This window comes from Gambusia affinis, linkage group LG16, assembly GCF_019740435.1.
Source record: "Gambusia affinis linkage group LG16, SWU_Gaff_1.0, whole genome shotgun sequence".
Taxonomy (NCBI): Eukaryota; Metazoa; Chordata; class Actinopteri; order Cyprinodontiformes; family Poeciliidae; genus Gambusia; species Gambusia affinis.
In genome coordinates, this window is record NC_057883.1 from 6,027,612 (window position 1) to 6,042,665 (window position 15,054).

General features: G+C 42.1%; 1 protein-coding gene across 2 annotated transcripts; it reads right to left on the reverse strand.

The window, feature by feature from the left end:
* Positions 1-790: 790 nt before the first annotated feature.
* dcaf5 (ddb1 and cul4 associated factor 5) lies at positions 791-14,404 on the reverse strand. Of its 2 annotated transcripts, none has more exons than XM_044142298.1 (11): positions 14,332-14,404; positions 14,005-14,111; positions 13,633-13,784; positions 12,300-12,443; positions 11,344-11,380; positions 11,083-11,222; positions 9,273-9,402; positions 7,524-7,737; positions 4,772-4,838; positions 3,972-4,099; positions 791-2,626 (listed from the first exon to the last, which is right to left on the reverse strand). In XM_044142298.1, the coding sequence occupies exons 1-11, from the start codon at positions 14,353-14,355 to the stop codon at positions 1,346-1,348; spliced, it is 2,424 nt and encodes an 807-aa protein (XP_043998233.1). In that variant the 5' UTR covers positions 14,356-14,404; the 3' UTR covers positions 791-1,345. The 2 variants fall into 2 exon arrangements, with proteins under 2 accessions (XP_043998233.1, XP_043998232.1); XM_044142297.1 differs by having other exon boundaries at positions 13,633-13,850.
* Between the last annotated feature and the right edge of the window lie 650 nt (positions 14,405-15,054).

Consider the following 15,054-nt stretch of genomic DNA (forward strand, 5'->3'; position numbering starts at 1 on the left):
GAAATTGGAATTGAAAACAAAAGGATACTTCAAGTCACCTAGCTACAAAAAATAATAATAATAATTTTTGTGTCTAAATTATACTATCTGATAAGTCCACTTCAAAGATTAAGAAAAACAATCAAACTGTTATTTAAAAAAAATAAAAAATCCTGTTTGATTAATTTCAGCATCATTTCCAACGATCTAACTTTGCAGAACCTTCTCCACGACAGTGCGTTGTTTCTACTGCCCCCCAGTGGCTAAATGTAATTACATATATTCCATCCATCCATCCATCCATCCATCCATTTTCTTACACCTTTCTTCCCTAAATGGGGTCGGGAGGGTTGCTGGTGTCTATCTCCAGCTGCGTCCCGGGCGAGAGGCGGGGTTCACCCTGGACAGGTCGCCAGTCTGTCGCAGATTACATATATTCCTTTTTTTCTTATTACAATAAAAATATATATTTCAGTCTGTAAATATTGCTGGTCATTAAATTGTTCGCTTTGTCCCTGGAGGACATTACATTCAAATTATGAAATATTTTATCAGTTACCACAAACTTTACTGGACAAACTTTCCATTAGGATCAAGATCACGTTGCCGTGGAGACTGAGGGTAACACTTGAATCCTTTATAAAATTTCGTAATTATTTCAAATCGTTGGCAAGTATCAAAGTAAGTAAACACTGACGTTTTTTTGTTTTTTGTTTTTTTGTCACAGATCAGTTTTTTAGTTGCAAGAAAACACATGTGAGATGATTTGTAACTGTAGGCAAGGGCAGATTAAGAACACGGAAACAAAGCAAAATGTCAACACAGTTTATACAAGTGGAAACCGACTGGGAGTCGGTTCTTCAGGCTTCCTGGAGCAGCGTAAACTGAGAAACACTTGATGACAACAAACCTGATCAAAACAAAACTCAACTAAAAACCTCAAAGCTTTTGCTTCACACAAGTTCTTTTAGTCGTCAGAGGCAGAACCGAACTGCGGATCCGGGCAGAACATCGGGAGATGGTGGAGGGGGGGGGAAAAAACCTCAAAACTAAACAAAAATATGAATACTGATGTCTCATAAAAATAAACGCCTCTCACGTAGTACCAATAAGCAGCTTATTTATGTCTTAATGCAATCTGTAGGTTTGACTGAAACAATGAAGGTATGGCCCAATTTGTTTGCTCTTCAACAACAACAACAACAAAACAACCATTCTTAGCTGTTCTTTAGCAACGTGAGGTCATGTGATTCATAACTAGGAGTATGAAATGTAAAAAAACAAAAAACAAAACTGAGTTGTAGAAACTCATAAAAAAATCCACTTCCTAAGTTTTGTTCTGGGTACAAATGAGAAGAGGCTTCTGTTACGTCTTTAGCTTCTTTTCGGAGGACGACAAGCCCAACTCCGCCTCCTCCGACCCGACGCGAGTCCGCTTCAGAGCGCTCTGCGCCAGGCGCTTCTCCCTCTGCGGCCTGGGTTCTTCGGCCAGTGTTCCGATCTCGTCCTCGGACTCCGAGGAGGCGCGGTGAGTGGACGGCGTGACAGGTCTGTGTTGCCCGTTCACGCCCGGACTACGTCGGCTTTGAGAGACGCCGTCCGCGACAGCAGAGACGTCGTTGGCCTCTCCGCTGTAAGGGCTGCCGAGTTCGTCCGGTAACCGAGGCGACGCGACGGAACGCCCTCCCTGCTCAGTCTGGTCACTCCCGTTGTTGTCTTGGCTTTCCGGAGACATCACCGGACTCAGGCACACGAACGCCGACGGACTCAGGTGCTTTTCCTCCTCTCTGGAAGCAGAAGCCTGAGGTTTGATCTCCAGGGAGTTCGGCTCATCGTCCGACGAGGAGGACGACAAGTCATCGACGGAGATCGACGGGTAGCTGTACGAGTCGATGGCTGAAAACAGAGCCTGTATGGACTCAGGTCGGTACCCAGCCCTGGAGACCACGTTCATGCGCCGCCGCCTCATCACATTCTGGCGCCGGACGGCGCTGCGGCGCTCCTCGTCGTCGCTGCTGGAGCTGGAGGTGGACGTGGAGGAGCTGGAGGCCTCGGCGGGGAGCGACGGAGAGTTGCTGGGGCTGGAGAGCGTGGAGTTCTCCCTGGGGCTCGGCGAGCGAGGACGGGGCATCGGGTCGAGCCAAAACTCACTAGAATCAGAGTCCTCGTTGGCCAAGAAGCCTGACTGGTGCTGTGGCCGTCTCCTCTGTCTCCTGGGACACTCCTCCCCGTCTTGCCCGGCGGCTCCCTCCTCCCCGCCTGAGGCGTCGGGTCCTGCCAACGAGGAAGACGAGGAGTTGTCGGAGTCGGTGCGGCGGTCAGCAGCCGAGGCAACGACAGGAGCCACCGATGCGGCCCGTGTGGAGCGCCGGCCGCGGGCGTGGAGCTGCATGATGGCCTCCTCGCTGAGGTCGCTGTCAGAGTCCGAGCTCCAGCCCTCGATCTCCCGGCGCACCAAAGAGTCGAAGAAGGCCATCATGCGCGGGTCTTCCTCTATGGACTGACTGACGTAGTCGTGGGACAGGCCGCTGCCGCTGTTGAGCACCAGGCTGATGTACTCCTCATGGCTGTAGAGGCTGCGGGAGCGGTCCTCCACCCGGCCCTCCAGATCCCCCTCGCTGTCGGGCTGCCGGTACGGACTCCACACCTGGGTGAGAACAAAACGTTGAAGAGCAACGAGACGACATCTTCGAGTTTGTCTTTAATACTTTAGCTTCAAAGTACACAATGTTTGACGTTTTAAAAAAAAAAAAAAAAACCTCTTAATGAACCTGAAAGCTAACAGCTAATTTGAGTACGACAAAGACTAAAGTATCTGTCTTCTTAATGGACTTCGACCTGGAAATCATCAGAGTGGTTCAAGCAAAAACCATTTTACCAACCTTTAAACTTCTGATTTTTGTAGAACAAGTGTTTAATAGAAACACTTGAAATTGAGATTGCAGGTGGTGTACCAGAAATGATTTTCCCACGTGACACTTGGGCATGTCACAAAAACAAATCTTGTCCCAGAGGTTTGGTGTCAACCTGGTGACTCACACTTCCAGAGATTTCTTGTCATCTGGCAGTTTGGAAATCCGTCATATTGCAAAAATTATTCAGACATTCTGAAACCTAAAGTGTCACTCTTAAATCAAGGCTCGTTATGCTCTCACTATACGTAATAAGGCGAGGCGAAACGATGAAATATTGTGTACTGTCTTAGAAAGTTCATTTGCTAAACTAATACTTAGGCCTGTCGCAATAAACAATAAATCAATTAACTGCATGACAAATTAAATGAAATTCAAGCAAGTCAAGTAAATTTTAATTTGCTTGATTTATCGATTTTCCCTTTTACCAGAAAGTGAATAATAAAAGTCTTCATTCTGGTGCTTTGAGCTCAACTGTCTCTTTTTTTAAAAAGGAGATCATTTTGTTTATCTTCATAATTCATTTTATTTGTTGTTTTCTTTATTTATTGTGGATATTTTTAAATGTCTTCCAGTTCCAGTGTTTAAATGATCATTAGAATTTAAAGTTTATTGATCTTTGAGAATCGGTTCTTGCATTATTATGCCATTATTACTTGAAAACAGTCTCAAAGCAACAATATTATCATTCATCGCAATAGGTGCTGAAGAAAAACATAAACATATTTGGACATATATCAAATTAATATATCAGTAATAACCAACAAATTGCAATATTTTAACAGCAGTAACAACAATAATGATCTTCTGTTGAAATAAAAGCAATTAATGGCAAACATTTTTGTGCAAAAACTAATGATACCTTGAAAAAATGGCATTTCTATTCAAGGTTATCACAACGCAAGAACCTCAGTTTCGTCCAGCTGATGGTGACGTTGCCTCTCTGAAGGACAACTCTACTGTCAAAAGCGCAAAAGTGTCTTTAACGCTTTTCAATCAGAGTGAGCGAACGGAGAGATCCTCCTCAACAGAGAGTGACGAAAGTCAAAACGACGACAGCAGAGACGTTTCTTCACTCACCTTGATGACTTTCTCCACTCCGGAGGAGCAGATCATGTAAGAGTGAGGGTTGAAGCGGACCTGGTTCACAATGGAGCGGTGGCCCTTCAGAACCATGAAGGCTCCGTTCACCACGCGACCGGGCCCGCCTGGGGAAAGAAGGCTCACCATTATATGTGCTAAATATAACATACATATATGCTCTTCCAATTGCACAACTGACCTTATTAAATGATGTACATGGACCATAGAAAAAAAACATGACAAGAAGAAAAACTGAAAAATTACAAATGGAGGAAAAATAATAATAATAAATAATACTGTCTGATGGTTAAAACACACAAAGGTGAGCAATTAGAAATCGATATTTTATTGTGAAAATGTATCATAACCTTCAGACACTCTACCAGTGTGTTGATCGTAGTTTGTAGAATGATGAATAATGATTAAAAAAAATACACATTTAGTAAGTTAGTAAGATAAAAAAAAAACAACCTCAGCAAAAAAAGTAAAATTAATATGCAAATATAAGTTAGAAAATCAGAAACTGATTTAGCATTTTCTTTGAAAACCTTTCGACTCCTCCTCTTTTTTTTTTTTCCCCTTCTTCCAAAACAGTTGTATAGACAATTTCAATGACGTGACGTCCAAAATAAGTATCGGCGTGTTTATGTCTTACTCTTTTTAAAGAAATAACAGAGCTTTTTGTGGGCGTTTCTTGCGCACTGTAAACAATCTCCCACCACAGGATTCAGGTAACGTTTTCAGTGTGGAAAAATCCAACTCAACCTGGAATCTGGGAAATCAAAGCAATAACTCACCTGCTTCAGGGTCGTTTGGGATTTTCCACATGTACAGATTAAAGTCATCTGATCCGGACAAGATGTACTGAAGAGAGAGGAAAAATAAAGTACTGAGATTTAAGTTCACCAAAAGGGAGGGAAACTAGGAAAGCAGGTGAAAGCAGATAAATCCAGGGAGAGAAGATGGAGCAGAAAACCAGCAGATCTATCAGCGTTGAGAGTCATGCTGTGTGATCAGACACAGACTTCAACATCTCATGGCCTAAACAAAGCTCCTGCTCGCTGCCTGAACCGTTACTAGTCTTTATGAACAGATGGTTTCACTTAAACCTTTTCTCCCGAAGGAAGTTCTGACAGGGTCGTTGTGGGCTTTACATTCTTTTAGACACATGTAACATTGAGGGAAAGAATGTCTCCAAGCCTGTCTGACAGGAAGGGAAAATGCCAAAATACTCAATGACGTGAGAAGAATTTGTTTAATTCGCCTCTGTAGATTTTCTCCTGATCTCCGTGTCTTGCTTCGGTCACGGCTTTAAGAGGACTCAAACACAGTTTGATTCATTTCTACTGGGACAAGCGGAAAGGAAAACCGTGGAAGGAAAATACAAAGTCTGAAATGAAAAGCTGAAAAGTGCGGCGTGCATTTGTTTTCAGTCGAGCTGCCTCGCTACTTTGGAGAAGTTCGGATCTGGACTTTGTTTGGACCGTTTGAACTCGTAATTATGCCTTCGTCTACACTGTCCCATTGTAGCTCTGGTTGCTTGTTTTTAGGCGCGTCAAAGTAAAACCACGATTGCATATTTTTGTTAAAAACTCTTTTCTTTTTTTTCCAGCATTACAATGTTCCACCAGCTCTTCTTGACCTCGACTGTCTTCATCTTTACAATCTACAGCAGTTGTGGGGCATAAAAAGCAATTCAGTTCAACCAAACAACTCCCAAATAAATTCGAATGTTGTAGTAACTCATATCAACCGAGAATCTTCAGAGTTGCTGTGAATGTTGATGCTGCCGGTAAGAAGAATCTCCACTAACAGTCAGTCTTGCAACAAATCTGAAGAAGCCTCTGACTGAAGACAGGCTTCCACAGTAACATGTCCTGAACGCAGCCATTAGGTGCCGGCAACCACCGCTAATCCACCTCATTTGCTTTTGCCGCTCCTCTTTAATTCTCCATTTGGCCGCAGAGTTAGAAAGCCAAACATAAAGCACCAGATATTAAAAATCTATCTCTATGTGAGTGAGGGGATTATAGATAATTGTTAGCCAATAATTCTTGGCTAATGCACACCAAGAGTTATGAACTCGCATGTGTCATGCTAATGTAATACCTACAGGTGCGTAAATATGTTTTTGAAAACAAACTGATGGAAGCACAGATGAGGGAAAAAGAGGAAAAAAAGAACATTTTTCGATGTCGCCATTGGAAAATTTAGAAATATCGTGCAGTCCTACTTTGTTGCCATGGTTACACAATTGAAATCTAACAGGCTAAATACATTACTGATAATTAGTTGAAAAAAAAAGGCATGATTAGGCATAATAAATAAATTAATCGTGTGACAAATTAAAACAAACTCAATGATTTTCATTGGCATGATTTACTGATTTTCTCTTTTCTCTCTTTCTACCAAGAATTTGATGATAAAAGTCTTCAGCCTGGTGCTTTGGTCTAAACTGCCCCTTTTTTGAAGAACAAATTTGTTTACAGAGACGTCATTCTTTATTTCCAGTGTTGAGTCATTTAGTTATTTTGGATATTTCCATTTTGTGCTCATGCTATTACCAACATATTACTTGAAAATGGTCTCGAAACAACAATATTATCGTTTATCGCAATGACTTCTGGGACAATTTATCAGCCAGGAAAATGTGTTATAGTGGCAGGCCGAGGCACGAATCAAACAACATTATAGCTCACCAAATACTGAAACCAACGTCTTTTTATGGTTGTTACGTTTTGCACATTTAAATGATAAAATACGAAGCAGCTCCAACACCGAAGCAGATTGTGGTTTCTGAAACACTTTGAAAACCGTGCGTCATTTTCCTTCCACATCACCGTTACACTCGTGTTTGTAGTGGTTTAACACAGAAAATCCACCTTAAGTCACAACGACGACGTGGCATATAAAATAAAAATCTCTTTGTTTTTCATAAGAAACTGAGCCACATGGGTTAGCTAAATGAGTTTTGGTGGACGGCACAGGAAGGCGCTGCAACACCTGTGCGCTGCACCCCAAAACACCCCCACTGTCCTTCCCATCAATCACGCAGTGAACTGCCTCTTGGCAACCGTCTGCTTCAGCACCACACTGAGGAAATCCTCAACTGCCTGCAGAGTTTGAGGAGGTCGCTGAAAAATGGAGGTCAGCTCAGATGACTCTTGGAAACCAAAAGAAAAATCCAGCCATTCCTCATCTCGGTCAGAATCGAACCGCTCTTAGCCAAACCTCAGGCACTGTTTAAAACTCGAAAACTCACCGCTTAGGCTGTGCTAATCCAGTAATGAGTGAAAAGTATCTGACAGAGACGAGATTTTTACAAGTTAGCTTGAGAACCTCCTGTTCTTCTTGTAGAAGAACAGGAGGATAAAATTGATCACTTCTTGGTAATTTATTACAGGAGAACGTTGGTTTAATTCCCTCCGCATGTCCGTGAAACGGAAACCGTTACTCGTTCTGTATAGGATGTCATGCACATATTTTCTAGCTGCTTTAGTTTTAGTGCTTGGAGCTGCAGGCGCTTCGGTTTATGACTTGTTGGCCCACCTGATCCTTGTCGCCCGCGAAGCAGCAGCTTTTCATGGTGCAGGAGTTGAAGTAGCCCTGGTTGTCGAACTGGAAGCTGGGCAGGCGGGAGTGCAGCTCGTAGAGGACGGGCGGCAGGCGGCGCCGCAGAGCCAGGAGCTGCGTGCCCGTGCTGTTGAAGCGGACGCTCATGGCGCTCTGCAGGGACATGCTGCCACCGTAGCGCAGCAGAGAGCTGCGAGGCACGGAGGGGAAACAGAGCTTGAAACGTCACAAGGCAAACTACTACCCACTTCTGCCAACAGATCTGATGAGATTTTACAGCTATAAAATCATTCACTATACATGAATGAATAATTCATAGATTCAATTTCCTTGATAGTGAATGGAATAATACAAAGTGGCGCTGACAGATTCTAAGAAAACGGCTCAATTCATCATTTAAATTAGGAAGTTTTGGTTGTTTCATTTCTGACTTTTTTGGATGTAAGAAAGGATGATATGTTGTTAGATGTTTCATGCATCAAGTCATATTAGCCTTGGGATCAGGGGTGTAAAGGTGCACAAAAATAATGGAATAGCATGTGTAGCTAAAGTGACGCCAACGGTGAGTTGTAGCGGTAAGTTTCTTTTCTCGCTTTATTAAAGCGGTGGACAAAGAAAGGGAAACAAAACACAGAACTGAATTAGATATTAGATTTAAGCCTTAATATAATTATTTTTCTACATCATTCAAAAATAACTTTGTATTAGAGATAATTTAGTTATAGTAATATAAACGTAAAACGGTTTGTTTACAGCACATATGTCAGAGTCAAGGCCCATGTGGCCCGCGAGAAGATTTTCTACGGCCCCTGGGATGATCTTGATCTATTATTAGAACCGGCCCGCAGCAAGCCGGCACCCCGTCTGAAAAAATGCACCCCGTTCGATCCATCACAACGCGCACCCCGTTCGATCCTCTGGCGCACCTCGGTCCGCAGGAAATTTACGAAGGCTTGGGCCGGTCCGCTGCACTAGACCAAATGCGTCATTTAAAAAAATCTCAATGAACATTCGATCAGTCCGGCCCTCGGCTTGTAGCTAAATTTTTTATTTGGCCCTCCATCCATTTGACTTTGACACCCCTGGTTTACAGGAACGAAATAAAAGGCCTGGCAGTGGTTCATCGGTGGGGAAACAGCACCCTCTGGTGGACAGAGTTGAAAGTGCATGGCATGCATACAATGGGCCAGCTTTACCAAAACGTCAATAGGAGACTCTCTGTGTGGCTACATTCATGTTTTTTCTCTATGCTAACCATCCCAACTAACTATAGGAACGGTGTTTGCTACTTGATGAGTTTCCTAAAAACGTAACGCCTGGAAATCACATCCAAAAGTTCCTTCTTTGTTAAACCAGAACAGATATTTTTATTTCTCGTGATCTGGGAATCTTTCTGGCACCGTTTGTATCTCAATGTGGAAAAAGTTCTGTTCAAACTGGGAGTGCTGCAGCTCTGATTGCTATCATTTTCATAACTTAAAGGGTTGTGAGAATATTTAAATTGGACTTCTAATGTAGTTTTCCGAACATTGCAGTTAAAAGCCCAAAACATTCAGACCCGAATCACTAAATGATTTGACTGCAAAAAATACAGATGAGGTTGCGCTTCTGACATACGTCGACAATAGTTTGTACAACAGTTTCATGCAATTCAGTCCAGTTCTCCTCAAGAACGAGGTGTATTTTTGGCTGGATCAACCCACGGCAAACAGACGGGCGTCTCACCTGCGTGGTTTACGAATGTCCCACAGTCCAACTCCTTCCTTTGAGTTGGCCGTGGCCAGCAGCCGGGGCTCCACAGGGTTGAACATCACGCTGTGAAAGGCTGAAGGGTAACTAGCCAGGCAGAACGGCTCTGCGGGGGTTAAAACAAAAAGAAACAGAGCGGTGAGAGTTACAACTATTGCTCGGGTCTCTCAGAGAAAGAGTCTGCTGATGTAGTATGACGATTTGTACAAAAACGAGAAAGAGAAAAACAACATATACAGTACAGTGATTTGGAAACATATTAATTTGTTTTTGTCAAATTAAAACCACTAAGACCAAAGATTTCTTCCTCCCACCTCCCCCAAAGCTTTCGTCTCAAATCAAGAGGTAAGTCTCTAATGACTGAAATAAACATTTTCTCCACAAATCCATGACATCTTTCACTGCAGTTCCTTACTCCAAGTCCTCTACGGTGAGTCTCTACAAGTTTTGCACATGGAAAGTCTGAAATGTTTACTCATCTTTGTTTTTCTCCACAACAAAAGTCTGATTCAAGGTACTGATACCAGGACATTCTGGCAAATTTATGTGGACAAATTCGAACTATTCCACTGCAACTTTGGCTGGATGTTAATCGCTAATTTTCCCGTAGACAGTTGGGTTTTCACCCAAGTTTTGAGACGCCTGCAGGCCAGTGGCGGCTAAATGTCAACTACACCAGCTTCACTATTCCTGCAAAAGAAAAGCATTCCCACAGCATGACACTGCCGCCACCACCATCATGTTTCATCCCTGTAAAGTGTTCATGTCGATGGTGAAAGCTGAGTTTGGCAAGCTTTATTAAGGACTTCAGTTTGCCAAGGCAACAAAAGAGAGAAGGAAACTCAGCTCTGGAGGGAAATAAACGGTTTATCAAAATTTATTGCATCGTTTATCTTTTATTGTGATAATATTTTGATTTATCGTTGTCACAATAAATTCCCATTAATTGTCAGAGATCCCTAAAATAGAGGAGATTTTTTTGGGATTGTTTTTCTTTTTACAAATCTTCTCCACTGTTTGTTCAATAAGTGAGTGTCAGAAAATATAAACACATTCGAAAATATGATCAGACGCAGTTACCGGGTGGAGTTTTTGTGACACAAATCACACTTCTTCACGTGACTTGTGTCATGAAGCAGTGCATTATGGGAATGTTTTTCACGATCAGTATTTGTGCTTGTTGTGTTTGTGGGGCGGTAATTACTGTGACACACTAGTGATGAGTAGTTCTCATCGTCACTTTTATTGTTATCACAAAGTATTGTGATGAAACCAAGTCCATATCGCCCACCCCTCAAAACGCACCATAATCACAGCTGAGGGCAGTCCTAAAAATATTCAATTGGGTGTGACTTTTCTTGGGATGGACACCGTATCAACACCTTCCTGTAGGCTGACACAACGCCGCTCACAGAGAGCGAAGGCCGGCTGGTCAGAGTTATTATCAGACCGACTCGGTCACAAGGAAGGGTTCTAAAATAGTAGTGAAAGGTGACGCATCCCGTTTGTATTTCAACACTATTAAGCCTCGCTAAGTTAACATCACTACATATCCTTTTGTTGCCCAACAATTTCAGAACAAGCTTGTGCAATATTTAATATCGAACGAGGATTGACGTCTTTTCACAAAGTCTGCTTTCAAGCAGTATTTCGTTTCAGGTGCTTATAAAAGATTCGCTAAACGCAAGACTTCTCCAAATGTTTTTAGGAGTTCTATAATGATTTTAAAAAAAAAAACATCCCATAACGACAGCTCCGATTTAACGTTTAATCCACCCGTCCTCACCTCCGTGCGACGGCTCCCGAGTGTCCCAGATCAGAACGCGGCCGTCGTCGGACGAGCTCGCGAAGATGCTGTCGTTGACGGGGCTGACGGACAAGCTGTACACAGCGTCTATATGCAGGAACACGTTCAGAGTTTCCTGACTGCAGGAGCGACAGTCGGCCACAGGTTAATTAAAATCAGCAGTGTGACGCATCAGTCGGCCGTTTTAAAACGGCAGAAATTGCTTCAGAAACACACAGTCGTAGATTTTGTTGTACCCACCTCTCCACGTCGTGAAGAATCACCTGTTCGTCGTTTCCTGGGAGACGAAAAAGCACACAAATAAACGGATGAGTGGGTTTTAACTACAAGTTTATGAAAACAAAAGGCTACGAAGCTTTCAAAATGTGTGGTTCCTCATTAAAAATAAAAAAACTAACTCATATATTTTTGAAACAAAAGTCCACTGTAGTTTGCACTGGATGTAATAAACACATGGATGTTTCCATGTATGCTTGTTTTTTAGCTCATTTTGAATATCCCATTACTAATGGTTGAAGGAAATGGCAAAATTCAAGATACATTTCTCATTTTCGCAAAAAGGTTTCCACGTTCCCTTGAGGTGGCTTTCAGCTTTTCCAAAAAAAAAAAAAAAAAAAAAAAAAAAAAAAGAGTTAGCCCGCAAAGGAAGGAGATGGAAATATATTTGCTAATAAAGTTCTGACGTAGCAACTTTCCCATCCACTTGTGAGTGTCTGCCTTACCAGAGGCACGAAAAGTCCAAAGCTCCATCTAGGGAAGGAGAGCTAATTTTTCTGAGACTTGCTAGTTAGCAGCCTCCACTTCCTGTTTATTACAGCGTAGCATCAACGTCTGCTTTGGAAACACACCTAATTCGTCTTTTCTTTTCTTCTTTTTTGGCAACATTTCAAAAGTTTGCTTAAACATGACAATTGCATGGATGCACAGATCTTGTCGGCTGGTGGGAGGGGCTTTTTTCAACGCTCAAACGCTCCATCCCTGGCAGAGTTGAACTTTGGTGTCGATAAAACTGGCTAAAAATTCAGCTTCGTTTTTGGCTAAAATTAAAAGCAGGGGCGATTGGCGACACAGTAGCTTGAATTCGGGCCTGAGCTTTTTCATTTTCTCGTGTGGGGCCAAAAAACATTCATTAAAAGAGCGTGTGCTCGTGCTTGTTTCTTCTGTGCATCTGCTATCAAGTCTGCGCTCTGCCTTACCGCCGGAGAAGACTTTTGAGTTGGAGCTGTCGAAGGCGAGGCAGAAGATGTTGGAGAGATGCTCGCCCTTCAGTTTCACCGGCTTGGAATGGGAGTGGATGGCTTTCTCAATGTCCCACAGAAGCACACGCCGGTCATCTCCTCCTGTGGAGAAAAATAAGGACGTCTGTTATCACCAAACTGAAAGATTTGAGGAAAGCTTTTGTCAAGCACTGAATTGAAAAGATGTTTCGCAAAAAAAAACAGATTTTAATTCTCAAAGAGGCAACATCACAACACGGCAATAAGCAATTGATCGCACAATAAATTAATATGAACTTGGTGCTTTTTATTCTGCTGACTAATGTTTTTTGACGCACAATTTTGTTAAGAAACTTTATAAACCATGTTATTTACGGTTTTGGTTGTGTGTGGTTTATATTTTCTTTTTATTTATTGTTGGTTGTTGTGTTTTGGATATTGAAAATGTCTTCCAATTCCAGTGGGAAGTGCAAAGTTTACTAGTCTTTGAGAAGGCACATTTGCAGTATTAATCCTATTATCAATGTATCACTTGAAAATGGTCTCGAAACGGCAATACTGTTCTGGGACAATTTATAGTCCAGAAAAATGTGTTGTTGTAAGAGGCATAGTTACGCTTTCTTCAGTGTGCTGAAGTTGAATTAACTGATGATACCAGAGCAGTGGGTTTAATTATGAAACTTGCAAAAAGAAGAAAAAAAAAAAAGCTTGATAACTTTAGGACAGGTGCAAATAGCCTGCTAATAGCATTACTTTCCCTTAATTTGCTTCTACCTATCCGCAACGCCCGTACTTTTCCAAACTAATCAGGAAACCTGATGTAAACTACGGAGTAACTTAACGCGCTAAGAATACTCGTTTTTATGCCAGTGTCAGTGACACGGCCACGGGGCTCGACTGTAGTCCTGAGGTTAGCACAGTCAATGGTGCACTCTGAATTAAGCCACAATAAAGAGGGTTTCCAAGCTACAGCTCCAAAGGGTAAACAGCGAACAGCCAACCACAAGCTGTCACACTGGGCCAGATGACTGTTTGTTATCTTCTGTGGAGCTAAACAGTGTTGTCATTTTAAGGAAACGTCGTTGCTATTACACAAACCTCGCTCGGAAATGTGGAGTTTAGAAATTAAACACGTAATTTAAAAGACTGACATGGGGTAGCAGTGTTGTGAGCTCCAGAGTGCCCAGGTTAATGTTTGCCAGCTAGCAAAACAAGCTAAGCTAGGCTAGCAGCGGAGTCTCTCCCTGGAAGCGGCTGACAGCCGCTGTTAGCATGCTAGCAGAAAAACTGCAGCCAGGCTTCGCCAACTTACCAGACACCAGATATTCTCCGCCGTTGTTGGAGAACTCAATGGCGTTGACGCAGCCAAAATGGCCCTCCAAATTTTTCTTGTAGAGGCTGGTGCAGCCTGCCAGCCTCCGTCTCTGGAATTCATCCTTCATGAGAGTCTGTCCGGTCAGCTCTCTGCGGGACAGAAAGCCCACTGAACAGCGCATACCGCAGCCCTTCAGCTCCTTCATTTTGACCACGCTGAAAAGAAACAGGCCTTTTAACTCCACCACTCCACCAGATACATCTGCTTATGTAAATGGGTAGATGTGGCGCACGACTGCTCTTGCTGGCTTGGTTCTACATCCTGGTGGATACGGGCTGCGTGTCCGCTGATGTCGACGTTATTTCGTACCTGCTCTGCCCGCTTGGTGTGGGTAGTCTGGGAGCAGCTTCGTGTCTCCCCCGCCTTCCTTCCGCTGTCATCCGGTGGTCCGCCAAACTGTAGCAAGTAATAATAAACTACAAAAAAATGGCATTAAAATACGGACAAAATATGCTCAGTTTTAACTTTTTTTTTTTTAACCGTTGGAGGCCCTTTGAATTTCTGCTCCACCTTGAACACAAAATACTCCTAATGTTGAAAAAATAAATATTATTCATCAACATACTTTTATACGAACGTGAATGGTGGTAATTACACACAGCCTTCCATTTATTTCAGATTTTACCTCATACCTACCTTTGGATTTGGCGATGAAGACATCTTATTATTTTAATTTATTTTTTTCAAGACAAAAAAGTACTTTCTTCCCATTTCATACATGCAAATTAAAACTGTTATTTACGTAAGGTAAGGGTGGGCATTTATCGTGTCGTTTATCATTTATCACGAGAAATTTATCATAAGATTTTTGGTTTATCGTTGTCACAATAAACTTCCAATTATTGATGTTTAAATTGCTGAGTCATGCAGTCACAGCCATACAATCACCTAAAAAAGGTAATAAATAGTTCTTATCGTCACTTTAATCATTATCAAAATAGTACCATAAATTATCTTGATAAAACTTAGTCTTTAATTGTTTTCCCATCAACTCCTTCCCACCTCCTTGTTCCTGAAGAAGAAAAAAAAAGAAAAAACTTGAGATGCACTGATATTAAATTACTCACAGGTGGACTAATTTCCAATTAGGTGATTTCTGAAGGGTATCAGAGTAAATAAGTCTCATTACAAATGTATTTTAAAAAATGTTTTAAAGGATTTTGAACACACTAACCTTTATTGATCTATCACATAAAATCCCAATTAAAGACGTTGATGTTTTTAGCTGCAACACTTCATTGAGCTCCTTACAGTCAGGAGTCATATTTTGTCAGCGTCTGCTTTTCAAATTATGGTGTGGTACACTGCTTATTTTACCACTTTTTAAAGAAAATTATTACATAAAACCTCTGCGACCCT

What these genes read in the sequence shown, in the direction of transcription:
- dcaf5 (XM_044142297.1), bottom strand. Translation starts at nt 14,355, where the DNA reads ATGTCTTCATCGCCAAATCCAAAG. An exon ending in TCGGGAGCCGTCGCACGGAG is followed by an intron (nt 9,403 to 11,082) that starts GTGAGGACGGGT and finishes TAACCCCCGCAG; the next exon opens with AGCCGTTCTGCCTGGCTAGT. An exon ending in TCGCGGGCGACAAGGATCAG is followed by an intron (nt 4,839 to 7,523) that starts GTGGGCCAACAA and finishes CTCTCTCTTCAG; the next exon opens with TACATCTTGTCCGGATCAGA.